Raw genomic sequence first — 23712 nt, 5'->3', positions numbered from 1 at the left:
TAAGGGGGTTTTATAGCAGCACCCTGTTACAAGGGGTATTGGATCTGATAAGGCTGAGAAGCACAGGTTTAGAACGAAATGGATATATGTGACTTGGTCCCTTCTGGGACCTGCCTGTTGGCTAGGAGGGTACTATAAAGTCTGTTCTCCACCAACTCTATGTGTGCTGGGTGGATGTATTTAATTCTGGAGCAATATCTTTGAAAGTCCATTATGGCAACACATCAAAACCACGTCCCCCAACCAGTTAATTGAAAGTAAGTTCTGGCCTATTGTTCAAGTGCAATCTTTTTTTTAAATAAATTGTACCTTTATAAAGGATATCACCTAAAAGTAATACTGTATTGTTGTCCTTCTTCTCTTGTTTGACAAAGAAATAAGAGATAGGTTTTGATATTCACTATATATATTTTGTCCATCTAAGCTCTCTGATAGAATTAACCACTATCTTTGTCATTACTCTGTCTTTATAATTTTGTTGTTAAATGATTTTTTTTAAATTATTTATTTGCTCCATGCAACATGTGGGATCTTAGTTTCCTGACCAGGGATCGATCCTGCGCCCCTGGCATTGGAAGCACAGAGTCTTAATCACTGGACCACCAGGGAAGTCCCTGTTAAATGATCTTTATAGCAATGCTTCCTAGGGTAAAAGTTTGACTTTCTTTTCGGCAATAAAAGCACACAGAGTTAAAAACAATCTAGTCTCCCTTGCAGCTCTATCTGTCTGACTCCTGCATCTGTGTTTTTCAATTGCTTTGGTATCTGGGTGGGGGAAAAAGAGGGATGTCATAGGTCAACATACTAAAACCCAACCTTACTGCTTGCTGCTGCTGCTGAGTCACTTCAGTCGTGTCCGACTCTGTGCGACCCCATAGACGGAAGCCCACCAGGATCCCCCGTCCCTGGGATTCTCCAGGCAAGAACACTGGAGTGGGTTGCCGTTTCCTTCTCCAATGTGTGAAAGTGAAAAGTGAAAGTGAAGTCGCTCAGTCGTGTCCTACCCTTAGCGACCCCATGGACTGCAGCCTACCAGGCTCCTCCATCCATGGGATTTTCTAGGCAATAGTACTGGAGTGGCTTGCCATTGCCTTCTCCGAACCTTACTGCTTAGGGTTGAGCAAAATATAGTTGTCTAGCTCCTCAATCTCTTCCCTTAGCCTGCCCATCCACCATCAACAATCCTGCCTCCACCTGGAAGTACAGGACCAGAAGCTGGATTCTGCCGCAGGTGGAAACAAGCCTCAGAGGATCAAGAGTTTCACGATCCTTAATTCCCATCCTCCGAGGTCTTTTACAAGGAGATCTCAGAGTCTCCCTCCAGCTTATTGGGCCCACTATCCCTAGCTCTATCCCTATGCTCTATCCCTTTCTGAGACTCTCTGAATCAGCCCCACTGACATCAGTATAACGCAGGGGCCCCCTTCTCTCCCTTCTCTTGCCCTGCCTCCCTCCAACCCCCTGCATCTTCCACTACGTTTTCTTCCCACCAACTGGGAGCTCTTGTGGGCAGGGACCTCGTTCTACCCTTCTCTGACTCCTCCTCACTACCCAGCTAGGCACAGGCTTGTGGGACTAAATGGTCAAACATGGTCAATTAATTCCCCCCCTCACCCTCTGGTACTCAGCTATAGTGGGGCTGGCCTTCCTTGGGGCTGCTCCCTGGGTGCCTGGGGGAAGACTCACTATGTCTTCACTGCAGACCTTCATGCCCCAGCTTGAGACTCTGATCCTGCCTCCATCATGGAAAGTGAAAGTGAAGTCACTCAGTTGTGTCCGACTCTTTGTGACCCCATGGACCATGACCTACCAGGCTCCTCTGTCCATGGGATTTTCCAGGCAAGAGTACTGGAGTGGGTTGCCATTCCTTCTCCAGGGGATCTTCCCAACCCAGCGATCGAACCCAGGTCTCCCACATTGCAGGCAGACGCTTTACCGTCTGAACCACCAGGGAAGCCCAATTACTACTCAAGTGGCTTAGTGAAAGTGAAAGACACTCAGTTGTGTCCGACTCTTTGCAACCCCATGGACTATACAGTCCATAGAATTATCTAGGCCAGAATACTGGAGTGGGTAGCCTTTTTGAACCCAGGTCTCCCATATTGCAGGTGAATTCTTTACCAGCTGAGCCACAAGGGATGCTCCTCCTGCTGTAGGAGCAGATGAGTTGAGAATACTGCCAGGCCTGGGGCTGAGACAGAACCCCAGGTTGCTGGCTCTCAGCTCTGGGGGCAGGATGCTCAGAGACAAAGATACCTGGTCAACCTGCTTCAGACTCTCTTCTGGCTTCAGAGAGCTTTGGTGAAGGCTTCCAGCCAGACAGCATTCCCCAGCACAGGTGGAGACACCGTGCTGACGGTTCTGACGGACACCCATGGCCCTGGATTGATAAGGGGCCAGAAGCCATCAGCACAGAGCGGCGCCAGGCTGCCCAGGTGTGCCTGTGTCACTGCGGGCCCTCCAAGACCTGTGAGTCAAGAATACTTCCCAATGTTCTTCTGGAATTAGCTGTTGGTCCAAAGAGCAGGAAGTGGAAGGGGAGAAACTCCGTGAGTGGAAGGCTGTCCCTCGGGCTCCTGAACTCACTGACAGCGTGCTTAGCCCTCCCTCCCCCATCTTCTAGGCTAAATCCTCCATCTATGTTCTCGCCTTCTGTCTCCTCTACCGCATCTCCTATCTCTCCCCAGGCCCACAGCCCACCAAAGCCTCCCTCATCCCCCCAAACCTTCTCTTCACACTGTCTCCATCTTTGGCCAACATCTCCACCTTTTCATCATCCCACTCCTTGGAAGGGAATTTTGTAGTCCTCATCTCCATCATCTCCTAACCCCTCTTCCCCTCCCCCCGCACCCCATAGCAACCTGGCATCTGTCCTCATCACGATGCCACGATGAGACCAGCACTGTTCACCTCACTGCCAGACCATGGCCGCTTCCCAGTTGGGGCTGTCCAACATCTCCATGCACTCTGACGCTATCCGTTGTCCCCGCCTTCGTGAAAATCTCTCATTTGTGGGTGTGGCTCTCCGTCCGTCCCTTTCACCACTCCGTCTTAGTCTCATCTAGGGGGACCTGTTCATCAGCCTGTCCCTGACATGTTCCTTCTCTCCGGGTCTTCTCTGGAGTCTCATCCCAGTCTGCACCACCTCCCAAGGTGACCTCGCTCCTTCCCATCACTAGGATTAACACCATTCAATGGTGACTCCTCGGTATGCATCCTGACCTGTCTGCTGGCTCTGGGTCTGAGCTTCTCATCATGTATTGAGTACCTATAGACCATTATCTGCCCTTCTTCCTCCTCTATCATCTGGACAAACTGGCCGGACCTCCCATCCTCTTGATCTCTGATCACAGCCCCACTAATGTTCAGCATCCAAGCCAGAAACACAAGAATTGTGCCAGACCTTTCTCCTTCCTTTGTTGCCCATCTCCAATTTGTTGCCAAAATCCTCCTGATTGTATACCAGAAATATCTCCCCAATTGGACTCTCTTCATGCTTACTGACATAGGAATAACAACTGCAAATACCTATACAGTATATATATATTCTAGACATTGTCAAAGAGGTACACTCCCATACACACACTCACAACACTCCTGTGAAATAGGTACCAGTATTCTCTCCAGAGAAATACAGAAGTTGAAGAACTTGTACAAGGTCACAATGCCAGGCAGTGTAAAGCCCAGGACTCAAATGCAGGCCATCTGGTTCTATGTCTGTGTGCTTAATCCCCCTCCTTGGCATTGCCCGCTTCCTCCTACCTCAACAGCATCCCATTGGCCTCTCTCATATCAGCCCATTCATCTTTCCTCCCTCCTCACTCATACCCCCTTCTAATACTCTTCCATTAAGTGAAACTAGTTTTGTTTGAAAAATCCTAGTGACTCCCTACTGTCCACAGGATAGACCCAAACTTCCTTGCTGGGCATTCACAGTTCTGCACAATCTGTCCAGCCTCATCTTCCACCATCACATCCCATGCTGACCTTCTCACAGTTTCCTTTTATGTAGTGAGACTTCACTCTCACAGCAACAAGAATATTCTTGTTGCTCCTCTCTGCCAGTCAAATCCCTTACTCTTCCCTTGTCACCCACTTTGGACACCATCTCTATGGTGACATCCTTGTGCAGTGTCTCAGAGCTCAGTGCTCTTCTGTCTTAACAGAATTCACTACAGACTCCGTTGGCAATTTATCATCTTACAAATGACACCCTCTATCTAGCCATTAGGAATGATTAAGTATTCAAAGAATGAATGGTTAGCCCCAGATCCAGCCTGCTGGGTCCTTCTGTCTCTGCCCCTTAAATTTCAAAAAGATTCTTTTCTCTGGATCACACGAGATCATAAAGGCTGGAAAGATTTCATGTGACATTTTCTCCTCACTCTCTACAGCTCGGGGTAAAGAAATGGACACTCTCTTCCCTGTTTCTCTTCAAAGAAAAACATGAAAGGAATGTGGAAGCATAACCAAACAGAATATGGCATCAGAAAACTGATGGGACCATAACATACAGACTGCAGGGGCTTTGGCGACCATGTCATGCAAACATCTTTCTTTTATTCATGAGGACACTGAGGCCCAGAAAGGAGAAGAGGATTGTGTACGGTGCCAACAGCACCGGCCCTCAGGACCTCGGCTCCCTGTCCAGGGACCTGGCCTTGTCCTGTTGCCTCCGGGCTCTGAATTAATCTTTCTGAGGGACTTAGGGGTGGCCCTGCTTCTGGGTCAGCTCACTATTATCTCCCAAACAGGCTCAGGCTGCTTTCCTGGGATCAGGAAGTTAACAGGCTCAGCACAAAACTTCCTGATGAGCAAGCATCCCTTGTTCATGCAATCTCAAGATGGCAGACAGTGTACCCAGAGACTGGCTGCAATTCCCCATGGCACCAACAGGGTTGGGGTCTTCCAACCAGAGCTTCACTAAACGCGGCGGCTTAGCCTTTGCTTTCCCGCGTCCGCCAACCCTTCTTGGTATCAGACACAAAGACAACTCCTACACAACACTCTTTCTTCCCCTCCCTGCTCCCTCCACCTCCCACTTCCTCCAGGTTAGTCACAGTGAGGTCACGCTCAGCCGCTGGCTCCCAGGCCTCTCCCTAAGGACGGTGTGCATTTTCAGGGAGAGGGGAATTGAGGGACTGAGGAAGAGGGTGCTGCAAGGAATCATGGGAAAAATGAGCTTGGGGGTCAAAGAGATGTGGGTTCAAGCCCTGGCTCTGCCAGTTAACCAATGTGGGTGACCTTTGGCAAATTACTTAACCTCTCAAACCCTTCCCCAAATCAGGTGGGGCTGCCTGGGAAGTGATTTCCTTACCTATGTAAGGTGAGAATAGTGAGGATCAAATGAGATAAAGTGTCAGAAACACCTTGCCCACTGCCTGAGGATCTGCAAATGTTGGTTTACTTCCCTTGTCATGAAGCTCGAGGTATCACTGTCAATCTAGGGACCTGAGAAATTCTAGCGCCCACCTGCAGGTCTGCAGGTGAGCTGGTGTGAACGTGAGGGTGTGGGTGCTTCTGAAAGGCAGAATGAGAAACAGCCAGGTGGATTCTTAGGGAGGGCGTGGATGTCTGTGTTTGTGCACAGAGGTGAGCGCCAGTCTAAGTGTGTAAAGGAGTGTGACCAGCAGAGCCTTTCTTACTCCAAAATTCCCACCCATTTAAAGAAAAGGTCTCTTGTGGGACTTCTCTGGCGGTCCAGCGATTAGGAATCCATGTTGCAATGCAGGAGATGTGGGTTCGATCCCTGGTCGGGGAACTAAGATCCCACATGCCATGGAGCAACTAACCCTCATGCTACAACTACTGAGCCCACACACTCTGGAGCCTGGGTAACACAAACAGAGAAGCCTGTGCACTGAAAGAGACAAAAAAAAAAAAAGGAAAAAATTGCTCGTGTGTGTTCTTGTCAGTATGAGAAATGCAAAAACCCTTCCCAGGGGAGAGTGGGATTGCCCTCCTCTCCGCCCTGATGAGGCTCATCCAAGAGAAGCAAACTCCAGTGAGGTCCTCCCCAGACAGAAACCAGGAAACTTTCTCCCAACTGGTGAGGAAACCTTATCCCTAAACAAGTTCAAAGGATCAGGGGTCTCTCGGTAGGCTGCTGGGCCCAGAGGGGCTGCCCCTAGCCTTGTCCGAAGTGCAAGGTTTTCCCCAGCTTCAAAAAGATCACACAGGCAGCCAAACCCACCAGTCCTGTGGAGCGGGCCACCTCCAGGCTGGGCTAGTGTCGCCATGTCTTGGCGTGGACGGGCTACTCCCTGCACATCTCATCCAAGGGACCGTGAGAGGTGTACCCTGGGCTGGAATGCTCAGAAAGAATAGGCAACGGGCCACACCCCAACCATGGAGGGCTCCTTCATGGTCACAGAATCCTCAGGTGTATCCTCCATCCTCTTGCCCTGGAAACACACCTGGCCAAACTATCCCTTAGATGAGAATCTGTCTCACCTTTTTTTTTTTTTAAATAAATACTTATTTATCTGGCTGAGCTGGGGCTTAGCTGGGGCACACAGGATCCTAGTTGAAGATCTTTAGTTGCAGCACGTGGGATCTAGTTCCCTGACCAGGGATGGAACCTGGGACTCCTGCATTGGGTACTCAGAGTCCTAGGTACTAGATCTTAGGCACCAGGGAAGTCCTTGTCTTATTTTTAAGGACGTTGAGAAAGAAGCTTATTCTACAGCCTCCTTCCCTTGGTAGCTCTTCCAGTGTTTGATAAAGCTCATTGGCTGCAAGTCCTTCCTCGTAGTTTACCTAGATGTGTCTTTAACTGAAGCCTACCCTTTTGTCTGCTTCCCAGGTGGCTTAGTGGTAAAGAATTTGCCTGCCAATTCAGGAGATGGGGGTTGCAAAAGCTCTTGAAATACCCCTACCAATCCTGAGAGTGATGAGTCTATGAATAAACACCTTTGAATTTCCCTTAATCTTCTTTGTGTCCCCACACTTGACATAGTATGAATGACCCCTAAAATTTATAGAATAAATTTTTCTTCTGAATGTCCTTACCTGCCTGTTGAAATCTAAGCCATTTCGATCATTTCCTGAAAAAGATAAAAAAAAAAAATTAATAGCTAGCAAGATTGGAAGAGACTGAAAGTTAAGTTAAAGGGAAATAGGATGTCAGGATGAGCTTCTCTTTATTTTTTTTTTTAATTTTTTTATTTTTTATTTTTTGAAACCAAGAATTTTTATCTTTTATTTATCCATTTCTTTACCACAACTATTACAAGGCTGAGTTTTTCACATTTCCAAAGTAATGCCTCATCCATTGCCATGTTATCTTATTACAAATTACTAAGTAAGGTGGAACTTTTCCAGTTATACAAAATAATAAAACTCCTACTCTTAGATCTCACCCATAGTATCAGTGTTTGAGCAATATCACACAGAAAACTGGATTACGAAGCTACTTAAATCTTCTATTAAAAGGAACAATATTTTTAAAATTTTCCAAGATACTACATAGAACACAAAAACACAAATATGTTATGCACAGTATTGTCTGCAGCCCTGCCCCAACCTTCTACTACTCAGAACATGAACTTCTTTTTAACAACAATGTAAGGAATCTGCCTCAGACTCTACTGGAGCGGGAGGAACTGCTGACTATGGCACTGGAGCGGGCCCTGGCCAGGGCAGCAATGCGAGCCTTGGCTGAAGCTCTAGCTTGGGCACTCTCTTCCTCATCTCTCAAAGCCTCCTCGTACAAGGATGGGAAGGCAGTGGGGTCCATATTATGGATCTTAGCCGTAAACTCTAGCACTTTCATCTTGGTGGTTTCAGCGTGGGCTCTTGAGCCCCACAGGAACTCATAGCATGGAGGATAACTATTGGCCACCTGGCGGTACTCTAAGTAATTCTGCTGCACTAAATCATTGGTAATGACCTTCTGAGGCTCCCCAAAAATGAAGTGATTCCTCCCCTTATATAACCCCATCACATTCAGGGTTTCCCAGACTCGCTCCTCACTAGCACAATTGCCCTGCATGAAGATCACACCCAGAATAGCCATCAGCAGGCCTGTCTTGGGAATCTCGACCCGATTTCTCAGCCTTGCATCGCAGCTTGCTTCCATTTTGTTGACAAGGATGTAGATGTGCTGGTAGGGATCCACTTCCTTCAGGTCAAGGCCAAAGATCATCTCCAGGTGCTCAGCAGCTCTCTGGAGGATCTCAATGTAGTGATTCCTATACATCTGGATTACTTCTCTCAGTATTTCTGTCTTTCTAATAAGCTCTTTCATGTTATACTTATACAGCGGGTAATACACCATTATAACCACCTTCTCATCTATATGGCGTCTTTGGATGGACTCAGTGTATGAAGTATTTGTGGCTCTCTGAAGACCCAGATTCTGGGGCTCAACTTGGGCCTGGTGGCGTCTCTCACGGGTAGCGAAGCTTACTCTTCTGACCCTGAGGCATGATGACTTTCAACAAAGGCAGCAGGCAAGCGGGCAGGTGACTCAGTGACCGTAATCCCCAACAGAGCCTGGAGCTTCTCCCTGGGCTAACGACTCTTGAGCTTCTCTTTATTTTGAAATAGTACACTTGCCTGCCCTGTGGCCAGACTCTTCCTGTTTATTCTGTTTCCAGTCTTTGAAAATTTTTCTCCAAGAAGGGAGTAACCAGTCAAGGAAAGGGGAGACTGACTTGTCCAAGGTCATCTAGAATCTAACTGGGATGAGAACTTGCCATACCAGAATGCTTCTGCCAGATGTCCTCAGACAGAAGTTCTGACACAGGCTTTCTGGAAAAGCAAGGGATGACCAGTCATAGATCCTCAAGGAACTTCCCGAAGGCAAGAAGTCCCTCCACTATCCCAGGCCTCCAGGGTTGATGGGATCTAAGTCATGTCAGGTTGATGACTGTCACCCCTGTTTCTACCACCTGTCCCTCAACTTTCATTCTTTGTTTTATTCATCTTTTCCCTTTATAGTAAATGTTCGGTTGAAAAATTAAATGTGTGCTTAATAAAAAAAACTTTTTGATATAGAAAACTTAGCAAAAAAAATCAATTTGCAAAGAGCTATAATGAATAGTTTTGTATATTTCATGACCTTTTTTATGCTTGCTTTTCCTAATTGATATATACCACTCTGTACAGATTTTTACTCTGCTTTTTCTAGTGAGTATCATAAATCTTTCTCCTACACCATTAAGGAACATCATAAATCTTTCTCCTATGCTTGCAAAGATCATATTTAATGGCTACATAATATTCCATTTATGGACATACCAAAATTTGCTTAAACATACACCTGTTATTAGAGAAATGCTTCCATTCTTTGCTAAAATTAAGTTTCCTATTCATATACCTCCTCAGGGCAGGAGCTGCCAAACAAACTTCCTTTGTGCCCCATGGATAACTGGCTCTATAATGTCAAGAAAATGATATTAAATGCCACATACCCAGAGCCTAGCACTGGGCTTAGTACCTAACAGGAGTTCAAATTATATTCGTTGGGACTTCCCTGATCATCCAGTGGTTAAGAACTGCCTTACCAAGCAGGTGATGTGGGTTCAATCCCTGGTCAGGGATCCCACATGCATGGGATAACTAAGCCTGAGCCACAATAAAGATCCTACATACAGCCAATAATAAATAAATAAAACTTAAAAAAAAATTTAAAATATTGTATCAGTTGAATGAATGAATAAATGAACATGTGAATGAATTCAGACCTTTCAATCAGAAAATTCTTCTGCTTTCTCTCTACATAAAGTGAATTGAGTACAATTGTGAACTCTGTCCTCAACAACAGATTTGCCACAAATGCAGAGGGTTCATATCTGGCTTTGGCTTGGTCAGCCCTTAATAAAATGGCAGACTCCAACTTAAACAATAAAAGAAATTCTCCAGAAAGTAAGAATGATAATCATTTGGCATTGGGATGACAAAACTTACTAGAGGAAAAAAGAAAACCTAAACACAATGACATTATGTAATAATGTATATTCAGGTTTATCACATTCTGGTAATCCTCGACGTAGTTGAAACTTTTTCATTATTATTATATTTGCCATGGTGATCTGTGATCAACAATCTTTGATGTTACTATTACACTATGACTCGCTGAAGGCTCAGACGATCATTATCACTTTGTACCAACAAAGTTATTTTTAATACAGAAAAACAATTCTGCTTTCCATTGGTTCCTCAATAGCTTTGGAATGAAGTCCAAATTTCTTAGTATAACAAATAATTCCTCGTATGATCTGGTTTCTGCCTACCTTCCCTGCTCTGTCTTCTGCGTCTCACGATCTCACCTTCCTCCCTCCCAGGTACCCTGTGCTCCAGTCACATGGAAAGATCCACATATCCAAACACGCCACCCCTCTCCCATCTCCATGCCTCCACGCACTGTTCCCTTTTACAAAGCTGGTCCCCCTCCCCTCTCTACCAGCTCTATGGTACATGTCATAGAACTCCTTTTCTTGTCTGCATGCCTCTCTCTCCCTCTGGTCTACGAATTCCTTGAAAACCATAATGATGACACCACTTTTGTCCTCAAAGAGCACTGTAGTTCCTAACATTGGTCAGAGGCTCAAGAAGCACCTGATAGATGAATGAATCTGGAGCTTTAACTGAAGCCCCCTTCCCTCTGCTCTGCTCTAAATGATAGATAAACTTGGCCCTTGCCTGTATGATTGGTTGTGAAGTGTCCCCGAGAGCAGCTGGGCTGGCAAGACGACAGCAGAGGTTAAGGGCTATGGGATTCCGAGAAAGAGGAAATAGGTGAGACAGGAAGTCATCTCTGAATAGCAGTCTGATTTTGAGATTAAATAAGCTAATCTGAGAGGGAAGCTAAGATGGGAAGGGCCCAAAGACTGAAAATAGTGTGTGTGCAGAGGCTAGCCTTAAAGATAAAACTGCTTTTGTATTAAAAAAAAAAATTCTTTCATGACATTGTAAATGTAGCCTTGTAAGTGGGTAATTTTAAAATATGACCAAAGAACAAATTCATTCATTCCACAAAATACACTGTATATACCAAGCACTGTTCTAGGCACTTGAAATATGCTGGAAAAAAAGATGAAGTCCCTGGCCACACAGAGCTTCTTTTCTAGTTGAAGAGACATAAAAGGAATAAAAAAACAAATACACAACTTCATTTAGAGAGAGTTACTATGGAAAGCAATAGTAATGGTCAGGAGAAGAGTGTCGGAGGCTGTTCATAATCAGGGTGGTCTGGGAAGATCATTCTAGACAGAGGGATTGAGGCCTGTATGAGGCAAGAACAGGCTTGCCTGCTGAGGAACAGTGATGAGACCAGCAGGGCTGGAGAGAAGGGGATGGGTGTGGCCCAGGGCAAGATGACGTGGCTCTGGAAGGCAGGTCATGCCGAAGACTTTGGCTTTCATGCCAAGGACGCTGGGAAGTGATCAGAGGGTTTTGAGCAGAGGAGTGACATGAATTGACTTCAATGCTTAAACCTGCCATGATCAGTGACTTCCCTGGTGGTCCAGTAATTAAGACTCCATGCTCCAAATGCAGTGCACACGGGTTCGATCCCTGGTTGGGGAAGATCCTGTATGTCATGTGGCATGGCCAAAAATAAATAAACCTGTGGTAATCAGCTGTACGGATAAGCAAGGGGGAAAGGAGGCCATGCAATGGGTCAGGTAAGAGAGGGCAGTGCCCAGGACAGAAGGGCAGCCATGGAGGTGGTTATAAGGACTTGGATTTTGAATTGATACCTGACACAACTAGGTATTTTAAAAATATGTTTAGTTTTGGCTGCACTGGGTTGTTGCTGTGCACAGGCTCTCTCTAGCTGTGGTGAGCTGAGGCTATTCTAGTGGCGATAGACTTTTCACTATGGTGGCTTCTCTTGGGCTTTTCACTATGGTGGGCTATTCACTATGGTGGCTTGTCTTGTCGTGGAGCACAGGCTCTAGTTGTGGCACGTGGGCTCAACAGTTGTGGCCCTTGGGCTTAGTTGCTCTGGGGCAGATTCTAAACCATTGGATCACCAGGAAAGTCCTACCACATATTTTAGAGTCAGTGTTTTGTGTGTCTGTTTTCCTCATGAAATTGTGAGCTCCTAGAGGCCAGGGTTATTTCTTCTTACTCATTTTTGTACTCTGAGAGCCTTTAACAGCATTTAACACACAGTAGGAGCTGAATGAATGCATGTTTAACTGATCCAGATAACTAAGAAACTGCAACTGAAATGGATCTTCTATTCAGATCTGAGAAATCACGGGTCCCTCCATCTGCAGAAATCTGAACACATTCTATTATACAAGCTCTGGCTTTGGAAGATGGCAGCACTTGTAGGAAAAAACAAAGCAGGACAGATACCCAGAAGGACCAGTGCATTATTTTTAGAGTTGGAAGGATACTGAAGTCCAGCCTCAGAGGGAAGCACCTTGTGGTGGTCACACAGCTTCAAGGACTCTGATTTTTGGACTAAAACTTGGATCTCTCAAGTCCTATAGTCATACAGTTTTCCCAATAAACTCACTGTGCCCAGAGTCCAACATACAGGGAACCAAGTATTAGGCTATAATCAATAGTTTAGGCAAATAAGCAGGATAGATGCTGATCAAAGTTGGAGGTGATTTAAAACAGGAAGCAAAATTAATTCAGAAAGCTGGATGATGTAATCAGGATTAGAAAATATTTTGGTTGATTCTAATAGGAGGCAAAAACCAACAAGATAATATGTAACAGGAATAATAAATCTAAGCCTTATATTTAGGTTTAAAAAAAGTCAACTGTACACATAAAAGATAGAGGAGGCTGAATTAAGAAATGATTAAGGTGGTAAGTGTTATGTTTAAATTTAACATTATATGTTTTTGTGCCTTTAAGCCTATCTACATATGATCCAGTAATCTAAGTCTGGGTATATATCTACAGAAAATGAAAACAGGATATCAAAGAGATAGTTCACTCCCCTGTTCACTGCAGGATTATTCACTATAGCCAAGTTAAGGAAAAGTTTCAGTTATAGCCCATCAGTGGATGAATGGGTAAAGAAAATGCTGTATATATATATATATATGTAGTATGGTGGAATATTATTCAGCCCCAAGAAAGAAGGAAATGCTGCTATTTGCAGCTACATGGATTGACCTTGAGAGCATTATGCTAAGTGAAATCAGTCAGACGGAGAAAGTCAAGTAAATACTGCAAGGATCACTTATATATGGAATCAAAAGAAAATAAAATCAAACTCAAAAAAAAAAGTCAGAGAGTCAAAAGCGGGTTACCAGACATTGGCGGGGTGGGGGAAATTGGGAAAAGTTGCAAAAAGGGTAAAAACTTTCAGCTATTGGAGGAATCAAGTCTGAGGATCTAATGTATAACATGGTGGTGTTGTTCTTATTTAGTTGCTCAGTCGTGTCTGACTCTTTGTGACCCCGTGGACTGTAGCCCACCAGGCTCCTCTGTCCATGAGATTTCCCATGCAAGAAAACTGGGGAAGGTTGCTGTTTCCTCCTCCAGGGGATCTTCCTGACCCAGGGATCAAACCCATGTCTCTTGCATTTGCAGGCAGGTTCTTTACTACTGAGCCACCAGGGAAGTCTATAACATGGTAGCTATAGTTGATAACACTGTACTGAACAATTAAAATTTGCTAAGAGAGTAGAATTTAAATGTTCTGTCTCATACATAAAAAGGTAAATATAGAGGTGATGGACGTGTTAATTAACTAGACTGTGGGAATCCTTTCACCATGTATATATGTACTAAATCACATGATATACACTGTAAACATCTTACAATTTTATTTACCAGTAACACTTCAATAAAGCTTAAACAAAAGACTCTGGGTTACGATGTGAAACCTCAAAGAGTTTTTTCAACAAAACCAATAACCAATCTCAAACTACAACTATAGAGATAATCACAGCAAATAACTACAGAGATTAAAAATTCATGGGTGCATAATTAAAGATAACTGACCATCAAAATATCTATACTCCATATTTCACATTTTCAAAGAGGCTCAATCTCCTAAAGAAATATAACACTGGGTTGGCCAAAAGATTTGTTACAGGGAAAAACCCAAATGAACTTTTTTGGCCAACCCAAAAGGAGTCGCACACGACTGAGCAACTTTCACTTCACTTCAATATATCTCTCCCATCCCAACAAAAACAAAATAAATGATTCCCATTTCTGTTGACTGGCAGACATGTTTGGAAATAAACAAACTGCAGTTCCTTGTGGGGAAGGGAAGAGAGAGGAGGCTGGTGTTTTTTCTGTGAAAAAGAAATTGGAAAAAAGGAGCATTTCAGTTGACTAAAGCCAATGCAGGAGATGTGGGTTCGATCCCTGGGTGGGGAAGATCCCCTGGAGGAGGAAAAGGCAACCCACTCCAGTATTCTCGCCTGGAAAATTCCATGGACAGAGAAGCCTGGTGTGCTATGGTGCATGGGGTCACAAAGAGTCAGACATGACTGAGCACATGTGCATGCACGCAGGAAGCCCATATTGGCCGGAGTGTGCTACATGTGTGTGGTAACCTGTGTATTAGCAGGCATGCAGATTTACAGATCTCTGTTGAGAGCATCAAGCCCAGTTCAGGGTACCATTTTCTAAAAGGGACCCTCATGAACTGGCTGGAGAGCATGAGGACCAAGAGTGGGGCCTAGAAGTCACACCAAATAAGGAAAGGACCTCTAGCCTAGAGAAGAGAACACTTGCCCTTAGATCAAACCTTCTTCCTAGGATGGCCACAAGAATTACATGAGAGATTCATTTTGTTAAGCATGATAACAGTACTGTGGTCAAGAAGGAAAATGTCTTTTATGGCTTAGAGACACATACTGCCATATTTAGGACTGAAATGTTTATAATATCTGCAAGAAAATACTTCAGTGACAAGAACGGCAGAAACTTGATGGGGGCTCATCACTTTAGTGTCTACCTTCAGGTATGTTTGAAATAAAAAGTTAAAAATAAAGTATTTCCCTCCCTAAATGGATGAAACAAATATGGCAAGATGCTAAGTTATTAAATCCAGGTGGTAGGTATATGGGTGTTCGTTAACCTGTTTCTTATCTTTTCTATATATTTGAAGTTTTTCAAAATAAAACTTTTTAAAGTAATTTAATGAGGGAACATTTGAAAGCTCTACCTGGCACAATGCCTGGTACATAGTATGTGCTTAGGTAAATGTCAGAGTACTTTTCTCTCTTCCCCAAATATTGGTTTGGAGGTGAAGCAGGCTTAACCTGCAGCTCCTAAAACCCAGCTCAACAAGGGTCAGTGGTGGAGGCTGCCAGGAAGCAGGCTCACCTCAGGATAAGGAAGAATTGCGTCAAATGTGGAATTGTCCAGCAACGAAACCCATGGTTTCATGTCAACAGAGCTCAAGCAGAGGCTGCTTATTTCAGAGATGTTATAGAAGTGGTTTTTGAATTGCGGGGCTTAGATGGTAAAGAACCTGCTGCAGTGTGGGAGAACCAGATTCGATCCCTGGGCCGGGAAGATCCCCTAGAGAAGGGAATGGCTACCCACTCCAGTATTCTTGCCTGGAGAATTCCATGGACAGAGGAGCCTGGTGGGCTACAATCCATGGGGTCACAGAGTTGGACACAACTGAGTACACACACATAGTCAGTGACTAAAAGAGGGTAAAAGGCATTTTGAATTGGTGGGGAACACCAGGGTTCTGGATAGAATCTCCTTAGACCAGGATGGAGTAATACTCAATAGAGTCCCGATGAGTAAGGTCAAGGATCTGTCTATAGGAGGAACACAGGGGTCAAGGCAACTTCCATCTCTGTCTCTCCTCCCTGGCATCTGGTGAGCACCAGGTCAGCAGTCCCAGCCACCTGCAAAGACCCCTGTCGGACTAGAGACAGGAGGAGCTGGCCAGCCCTCCGCTTTCCCACCTCTGAGCCACAGTCTTGCAGGCCCACTGATTTGCATGCTTTGGCAGCACTGGGGTGTGAGTTTGCCTGGGGAGCAATTCTCTGGGTGAGGGAGGTGGAAGCACAGGAAAGGAGAACTGTTCCAGCAGGATTTTTCACTCTTGCCTGGTAAACACACAGGGAGCGTTCTGCAACGAGGCTGAAACGCTCCCATTTCTGGGCTGCTTCTCTTCTCACCAGCTCCACTCCCAGGTTAACCCAGTAAGACTTCCACTGTCACTTCATGACTACTTGGCAATGTATTGGCGCTTCCTGGGATAGCAATGATTAAAATAACCAGCACCTTTGGAGGCCCTCCTGGGCAGGCAGCCACCAGAGCAAACCAAGAGACTTCCCAGTGAGGTCATTCCAACCAGTCAAAACAGTTTTTCCCAGGACCCCACAGATACCATGCCTACCTTTTTTGTTACTTGAGATTCCTCCAAGGAACTGGGCTCTGTGGCCTGATGGCCAGAGTTCTGTACAGAGAACACGTGGTAAACTGAACTTGAGGGTTACTTCAAAGGCTCTTTTCTGCTGGACTTTGGGCAAGTTGCTCGATCTCTGTAGCCTTCAATTTCCCTTACATACTAAAACCAAAAATTCTGTCTGTATTCATGCCACCTTCCTTGTGGGAGCAAAGAAACGCCTTGGCATTTCTCAGTTTCAAAGGAAACTGAGGCTGGCCCTCGAAGGCACCTGAAGAACAGGACACAGGAGGACCTTGATGGGCTGGGGGAAGAATGCTGGCTTACGGGATGGGAGATCAGAGCTGCAGTTCTCCACCGGCTGAATGTTCTCAGCTGGTGGAGAACAGGTGCAAAGATGCAGCGAGGGAGACATGCCCTGGGCAGACATCACTGATGAACCTCTGTACTCACTGCCCTCTCCTAAATCAGTGCAGAGCGACCACCAGCGATGATCAGTAGTGGCTCTCCTGAAGAAACCCACTTGCTACCCCAGGACAGGAAGATCTTCCAGGGTCCCTCCAGCTCTGACTACCTGTGGATTTTCATGATTTAAAGCTTCTTCTCTAGAATGGCAAAGTAAACACAACTGATGTCGCAAGGGCTTCCTTGCAACATGGCCTGTGAGTGTCCCAGTGACTTTCTCCACCTGTGCCATTGTACAAAGCCTTGCTCTTCAGGCCCTTCTCACTGATGTCAGGGGCATGGGGCTGGGTGACCATGGACAGAGGGTGCTCACTCATCCACCTTTGCTAAAACGGAGGCCCAGCCTCCTCCGGCTTCCCTTTATAATTTGTTGTCATACTTTGATACATGAATGGCTCCTCCCCAAGGTCTTCTAAATTTTTAGGAAATAGAATCCTCATTTCCTCTCAGTCTGAGCTATAGAGGGGACTCCTGGGGCCTCCCTCACTGCGCCTGCACTTTCTGCTGGCTACACACTGAGGCCCAAAGTGGGCAGCATGATCAGAGGAGCTGAAGGAGCATGCGGGCAGATGTATCAGGTTCCAGTAAAAAGAGACTAGGGACACGGGCCCTGGCCTGGAACGGGGTCAAAGGGCCAGAATCCCCAGCCCAGTCTCCACTCATCCCTTGATCCTGGAAACAATAAAAATCCAACTTGAAAGGACAATCTCTGTTAAGGAAATCCAGGGTTCTGGGGACAGATCAGAGAACCTTGGCTGCTGTTTTTCTATTAGCACTTTCCTGTGCTGAACGGGATCACACAGACTCCCGGTGCTGCACTCACCACTGACAGGTGAGGGAACTGAGTCCCAGACAGGATGAGTGATGAGCTGAAGGCCACACAGGCACTGCACGGCAAAGCAGGGACAAAATCCCAGCGCTGATGCTCGAACTTGCCTTCTGACCACAGTCGAGGGGTTCCCTAACGGTCTCCTCCAGACCAGCCCCCAGCCCACTCTTCCCCCAGTCCTGAGAGGGGAAGAGGTTCAAGGTTGGTAAGAGACACTGCGTCGACACAGTGGGGCTCTGGGCTTCACTTAGGCACACAGATGTCCTTTGTGTGGCTCAGAAGGGCACGTGTGCGGTGGGAAAGCTTAGACGGAAGATGCTATCTCACATGTGTAGAACAACTCACACTTCCTTCAGCTGCCACAGATATAGTCCCGCCTCACAACTCGTTTTACAGATAAGGAAACTGAGGCTGGGTCACAGAGCCCAACCTGGAGGGATGGAAATCTGATCTCTCAGCTCTGGAGGCAGGGCCCGTGGGCTGGCCAGCGAGCATGGGTCTTGGGGACTTGCTCTGGGTTTGTTCCTTTCTGGGCAGTACACTTTAGTTTCCCATCCTCAAGAGAGCCTCACCTGACTGTGAGGTCTACAGGGCCAGGGATTCCAGAACTCCTACTTCATCAGTGAGGAAACTTGAGGCTCGGAGACAGCGAGGCCTGTTAATGTCCTCTGCAACCAGACACCATGCCCTTGCTCTTACCCTGTGTCATGCCTCTTCCTCCCCTTCTGGGGCCCCTTTTCCAAGCGTTGGAGTGGCCACTTCTGAGGGACAGGTGATGGGGAGAGATGAGGCTTTGTCCAAAGAAACAATAAAAAAACGAAGGACAAAGAACTACACCTAGGGTAGGGAAGGCTTCTAAAGAAACAGGGATCTCAATCCCCTGCTGTGACCTTGGGAAAGTCATTCCCCTTTTTCTGACCCCAGTCTCTTTCCCCATAAAATAGGAGAATAGGACTAGACCAGAGAATTTTCAAACATTTTGGCAAGAGAACACTGTTTTCAAATAACAGGGATTAATTAATAGTTGGCATTTATTGAGCATTTACTACGCACCAAGCTTTGTATTAAACATTTTATACACAGGACAGCATTTAATCCTCATCATCACCCTATGAGTAGGTGCTCTTATTATCCCATTTCACAGATGAGGAAAACTGAGGCTCAGAGAGGCTAATCAACCTGGCCCAAGGTTACTGGTTAGTAATTTGTCAAGTAGAAACTCAAGCCCATATCTGTCCACCAGCCAAGACTGACTACACCACAGTTTTTATACTATCTATCTCCAAATGAAAACATATAATGAAATTGTTGTAGAAACCTGAGAGGGAAAAAGACCTTTAGATTTCCAGAACTATAAACATCTTCTGGTCTCCTTGAATCTGTCACATCTCTTAAGCACTGGGTGTGGGAAGGAGGGGTCTTGGCACTAGCTCTTTCCCCTCCTTCCAGCCATTTCTGGATTGCCTTATGTCAGTTTGTTTGAGGGCCCTTTGTTGACGCATGCTTCCCATTCCCAAGCACAGGTGGTTGTGACAGTGTGTGGGCCACGAGTGAATGAATTCACAGAAATTCACAGGTAGGTCCATTCAGGAGACAGCCCATATTCCTAACAGAGGGTCCCTCCATTGGCCATTGGGTCACTGCTCCATCGTGTGGACAATCTGCCTTTCTGATACTAACACTGGCAAATAGCATTCCTGTGTTGCATTACTGTATGGCAGGCTCCATTCTAGGGACTTCCCTGTTAGCTCAGTTGGTGAAGAATCCATCTGCAATGCAGGAGACCCTGGTTAAATTCCTGGGTCAGGAAGATCTGCTGGAGAAGGGATAGGCTACCCACTCCAGTATTCTTGGGTTTCCCTTGTGGATCAGCTGGTAAAGAACTGTTTGCAAATGGAAGACCTGGGTTCGATCCCTGGGTTGGGAAGATCCCCTGCAGAAGGGAAAAGCTACCCACTCCAGTATTCTGGCCTAGAGAATTCCATGGACTGTATAGTCCATGGGGTTGCAAAGAGTCAGACACAACTGAGCAACTTTCACTCACTCAGGCTCTACTCTAAGTACTTTACAGATGTTGGCTTATTCAATCCTCATTGTAACCCTATGAGACCCATCTCTGTTACCCCCATTTTACAGTCTAGGAAACTGAGCTGAGACATTAAGTAACCAGCCCAAGGTCCTATAATTAGTAAGTAGAGAAGCTGGGATTCAAATACAGACTCTGGCTCCAAAGTCACTGCATTGAAGGCCTGCACCTTGGTAACTGGGGAGACAGGGCTGCCCTTCCTAACACAGAGGAACTAGGGGTGCAGCAACCCATATCTTACAAATACCAACCAGTGAGCACAGAGGACCAGCATGTGCTCACGGACCTCAGCATCCTAGAGCCGGAAGTGATCTCAGAGACCCTCAAACTCAGATCCTTCGTCCAACGTACAAACTCAGGGCCTGGAGCCGGAGGTGATTTTTTGGCACAGGTTCATGGCAGAGACGATTGCAAAATGCCTGTCTCATCACATCTCCTCAGCCAGACAAGGAGGTGCAGACTGCTTCTCCAGTTTCACTGATGCAAAAACTGAGATGACCAGTCTGTTGTCAGCAGAGGGTGGTAGGCCTGAGCCCAGAACTAGAACTCATTAACTCACTCAATGGTCTTTAAGAATCCAAGCATCTTTTAGGACCTTGGGAGGTAAACTGAGTCTGGGACAGGAGGGGGAAAGACCTAGCCGTTTCTCTTGGGAGGCCGAGGCCACTAATACCCTGCCCAGCCAACCACCCTCAGCCTCCAGGGGCCTGTGGTGAGGGGGTGAGGGGATGGAGTCAGGGGCGGGAGAGGCCAACCCAGAGCAGCCGCCTCCCTTTGATATCTTGGAGCCCTGAGCAGACGTTTCCCAGCTGGCTTAACCCCTTTTGTCCACACTTCCCTCCTCAAGAAAACCTTAATCACCCTCATTTGAATTTCAAATAACCTCTCCCCTCTCCCTGTCCTGGCCCCAACAGGCTTTGAGGCAGGGATATGGAAATCCACCCTGCAGTATGGAAATCATTGCCCTATGCAAATCAGGCACCAGGCCCCATCGTCATGGCAACCATTGGGTTTCCTCTCCTTTGGGTGACACCTCTCTGGGCTCCCCAGCTTAGATTTTTTTTGTTCCTCTCCCTAGTCCAAGTAGGTGGGGTGGGCAAGCCCCCTGCCTACCAAGTAGGTGGGGTGGGCCTCACTGCAGCCACCACAGGCAAATGGGCGCCCCTCACCGAGGTGCCCAAAGGGTCCCAGACCTACCAGGCCACCTGCCTGCTTCTCTAGTGCAAATCTGGACCCTGCACACCCAAGCGAGGCCCACTGCTGTTTTTTCCCCAGGTTGACCTAATTTAAGGATGTGCTGGGTGGTGAAAGTTCTGGAGTCTGGAGGACACAGCAATGCTCCTAGAGGGGGTGACAGGAGAGGGCAGACCTGGGGGCTTCGGCCATGCATCTCCAGTGCCAGGAGATGGAAAGCAGGGCATATGTAAAATGCCATGCAAATTAACACCTATTATTTTTTGAGTCAACAGCACTACTGCTTTTTTGGGAGATGCCGGCAGCTCTGTTTCCCACGTTCCCAGCTTGGCACAAAGGCCTGCCCTCCCTGAGTCTCCCAGGGCCCTGCTGTTACCCCAGTCGTGCATGCTAAGTCGCTTCAGTCATGTCTGACTCTGTGTGACCCCATGGACTGTAGCCCACCAGGCTCCTCTGCCCAGGGGATTCTCCAGGCAAGAATACTGGAGTGGGTTGCCATGCCCTCCTCCAGGGGATCTTCCCGAAGCAGGGCTGGAACCTGGGTCTCCTGCATTGGCAGGCAGATTCTTCACTGTCTGAGCCACTAGGGAAGCCCTCAAGCCCTAAGACTTAACTCTAATTTGGCTGCTCATTTCTCTGCAAATTCCTTTTCCACTTGCTGAGCACTTTTGCACACCAGGTGTTCACTGCCCTAATTGTTTCTTGAGGAGCAAAGTAGCCCCAAGAGACCAAAAGCATCTACTCACAACTTGAGAAGTAAGGCTGCAGTTTAGGTGCTTTAATGCAGGGATCCAACCCAGAAACTACAGTGTCGAGTTGAGCCTCTGGACACTGCTCAGGAGCGTGTGTGTGTCTGTGTGTGTCTGTGGTGTCATTCCATCCCTGACAGCAAAGGACTGCCTGGACCTACCTTTCCTGCTGGATCTCTCTATCACTGCCCCCACGACACCCACAGCGGGGACAGGAGGGATACTCATAAGCTCATAAAATATATCCATTACCCATGGGAGGCCAAAGGAAACGGGCATTCTTGGACACGTCCTTATCCTCTAAGCCTGGGCACCTCCAAATGTGGTCCCACACCAGGCTGGTCTGACTTGTTCATTGAGGTCTGAGACCAGATGCATCCAAACACAGAAAGTCAGAATTTAGAAATGCTCGCAGCACCCCAAGCACATGATTAGTGAGCACTCTCTGTGGATGTGGTGTAGACCACCTTGGGTCCTATTGAATGTGTACGGTGGGTATAAGCTGCATTACCAGTCCTGGATGGTGGGACTGTGGACTGGTCTGTGACTGACCGGAAATAAAATGACTGGTCCTGCAACCCACATTATTTAAGAAGCCGTGCTCTAAGGAATGATCACTGCTGAAACCAGTATGATAAAAGACAACATACTGACGGCCCCCCACACGGCCATCTCACTTTACTCCCTCTTAGGTTGAAGAGAAAAGGAGGTCCAAGTGCTTCAGGGTTGCTGGGCAGGGAGGGCAGTTGGGCAGGGAGAGTGGTACATCCTTCAAGGGACCCCAGAATGGAAGAGGGACAGGTGCCAGGCAGGACTGGCCCAGCCACCCAACATCTGAGCAGCATGGTCCTGCCCTTTTGGGTTGGATTTGGGACTAGACAGTGAGAAAGTATCTGTCAGCTATGCAGCACAGGTGTGAGCTGCTGGAGTAGCTGTTTTATTTGCTGAGGTTCTTAGTGTGCTGGAGGCAGATACCTCCCAACACCACAGGTTGCTCTCCTGAGGTCTCCAGCACACACAGCCACAGTAGGAAGCCTAGACGGTGAATAATTACCTCCTAATCTCCTGGCCACAGAAACTGGCAACACGGTGAGATGGAAGGCCAGAACAAAAGGCAAGGGGCTTGTACTGCAGCAAGAGGGTCGTAGGCAAGAGATAAGGACTTTCAGACACTAGAATTGCATCCTGTAAGGATAGGTGGCCAAGAGAAATGGTGGGGTTAGCTTTTCTTAAAGATGGATGATAAATGGGGAAACAGCTCTGAGAACAACAGATTCTTTCATTTTCCAGGGACAGATTTGAAATGTCTGCAAAGGAAGAGTGAGGCATGAATGAGATTTTCCCTCTCAGAACCCTGGCCTCCCCAGGAATTTGTCAGTTCCCCCTGGACATCTACAGGGACCGTGACTTCCTTTTTCTCCTCCAGAGAGGTAAGGGACAGAGTAGGTTCAGACTAAGGCACGGGACCAGAGTCCCTGGGCTTGAGTCCTAGAGCCCACCTGGCCCATTCCCTTCACTTTATTCCTGCAGCTAGCCCTCTCCTCCCCATATTGTGACAAGGAAACTCAGGTCTAGAGGACCAGCAGACTGGTCCCACACTGCTAAGTGAGAGAACTTTATCTTGTCTCCTGAATGTTTCCGATAATTATCAACCTAATGATGGATTATACTTGTATGGTGACAGACACTTTGCAAAGTGCTTTCACACCTACTCTGTCACTGAATCATAAAAGGTGTGCATGTGAGTGTGTGTGTATTTACCCCCACGCCTCATTAGGAAGATCTATCAAGAGGAGATTCTTGCGCACCTTCCCCCAAGTCTCACCTCACCCCAGGTACTTCCTAGACCTCGGCTGTCCTCTGTGTCATTGAAAGAATAGTTTTATTGCATAAACATTTGGGTTAAAAACATACACATCTCCAGAGTCTTCTGCCTGTTTCTGCCTGGAAATCCATCTCTTGGTTGCAATGAGCTGTAGTTTCTTTATCCTCAGACTTTTTCTTGGGGACGCAGTAGGGTGAAGACAGTGAGGTGCCAGGAATAAACAAATTGAAATGGGGTTTCTCGTCCTGAATCAGTTCC

At 46.7% G+C, this 23712-nt stretch overlaps 1 protein-coding gene and 1 pseudogene across 2 annotated transcripts in view; both read right to left on the bottom strand.

Moving 5' to 3' along the window:
• POU2F3 (POU class 2 homeobox 3) overlaps positions 1-23712 on the bottom strand; it is an 85347-nt gene that overhangs the window by 46082 nt on the left and 15553 nt on the right. For both annotated transcript variants that reach the window (XM_055423220.2, XM_055423221.2), the window contains exon 3: positions 7012-7046. In XM_055423220.2, coding sequence (XP_055279195.2) covers positions 7012-7046 — 35 coding nt within the window. The remainder of the gene's footprint in view (positions 1-7011; positions 7047-23712) is intronic.
• LOC148775566 (melanoma-associated antigen B10-like) lies at positions 7135-9531 on the bottom strand (annotated as a pseudogene).

This window comes from Moschus berezovskii, chromosome 14 (assembly GCF_049115385.1).
Source record: "Moschus berezovskii isolate FMDL1 chromosome 14, NW_MosBer_1.0, whole genome shotgun sequence".
Classification (NCBI taxonomy): domain Eukaryota; kingdom Metazoa; phylum Chordata; class Mammalia; order Artiodactyla; family Moschidae; genus Moschus; species Moschus berezovskii.
The sequence above is the reverse complement of the archived record's forward strand: the minus strand, read 5'-3'. Positions and strand labels throughout refer to the sequence as shown.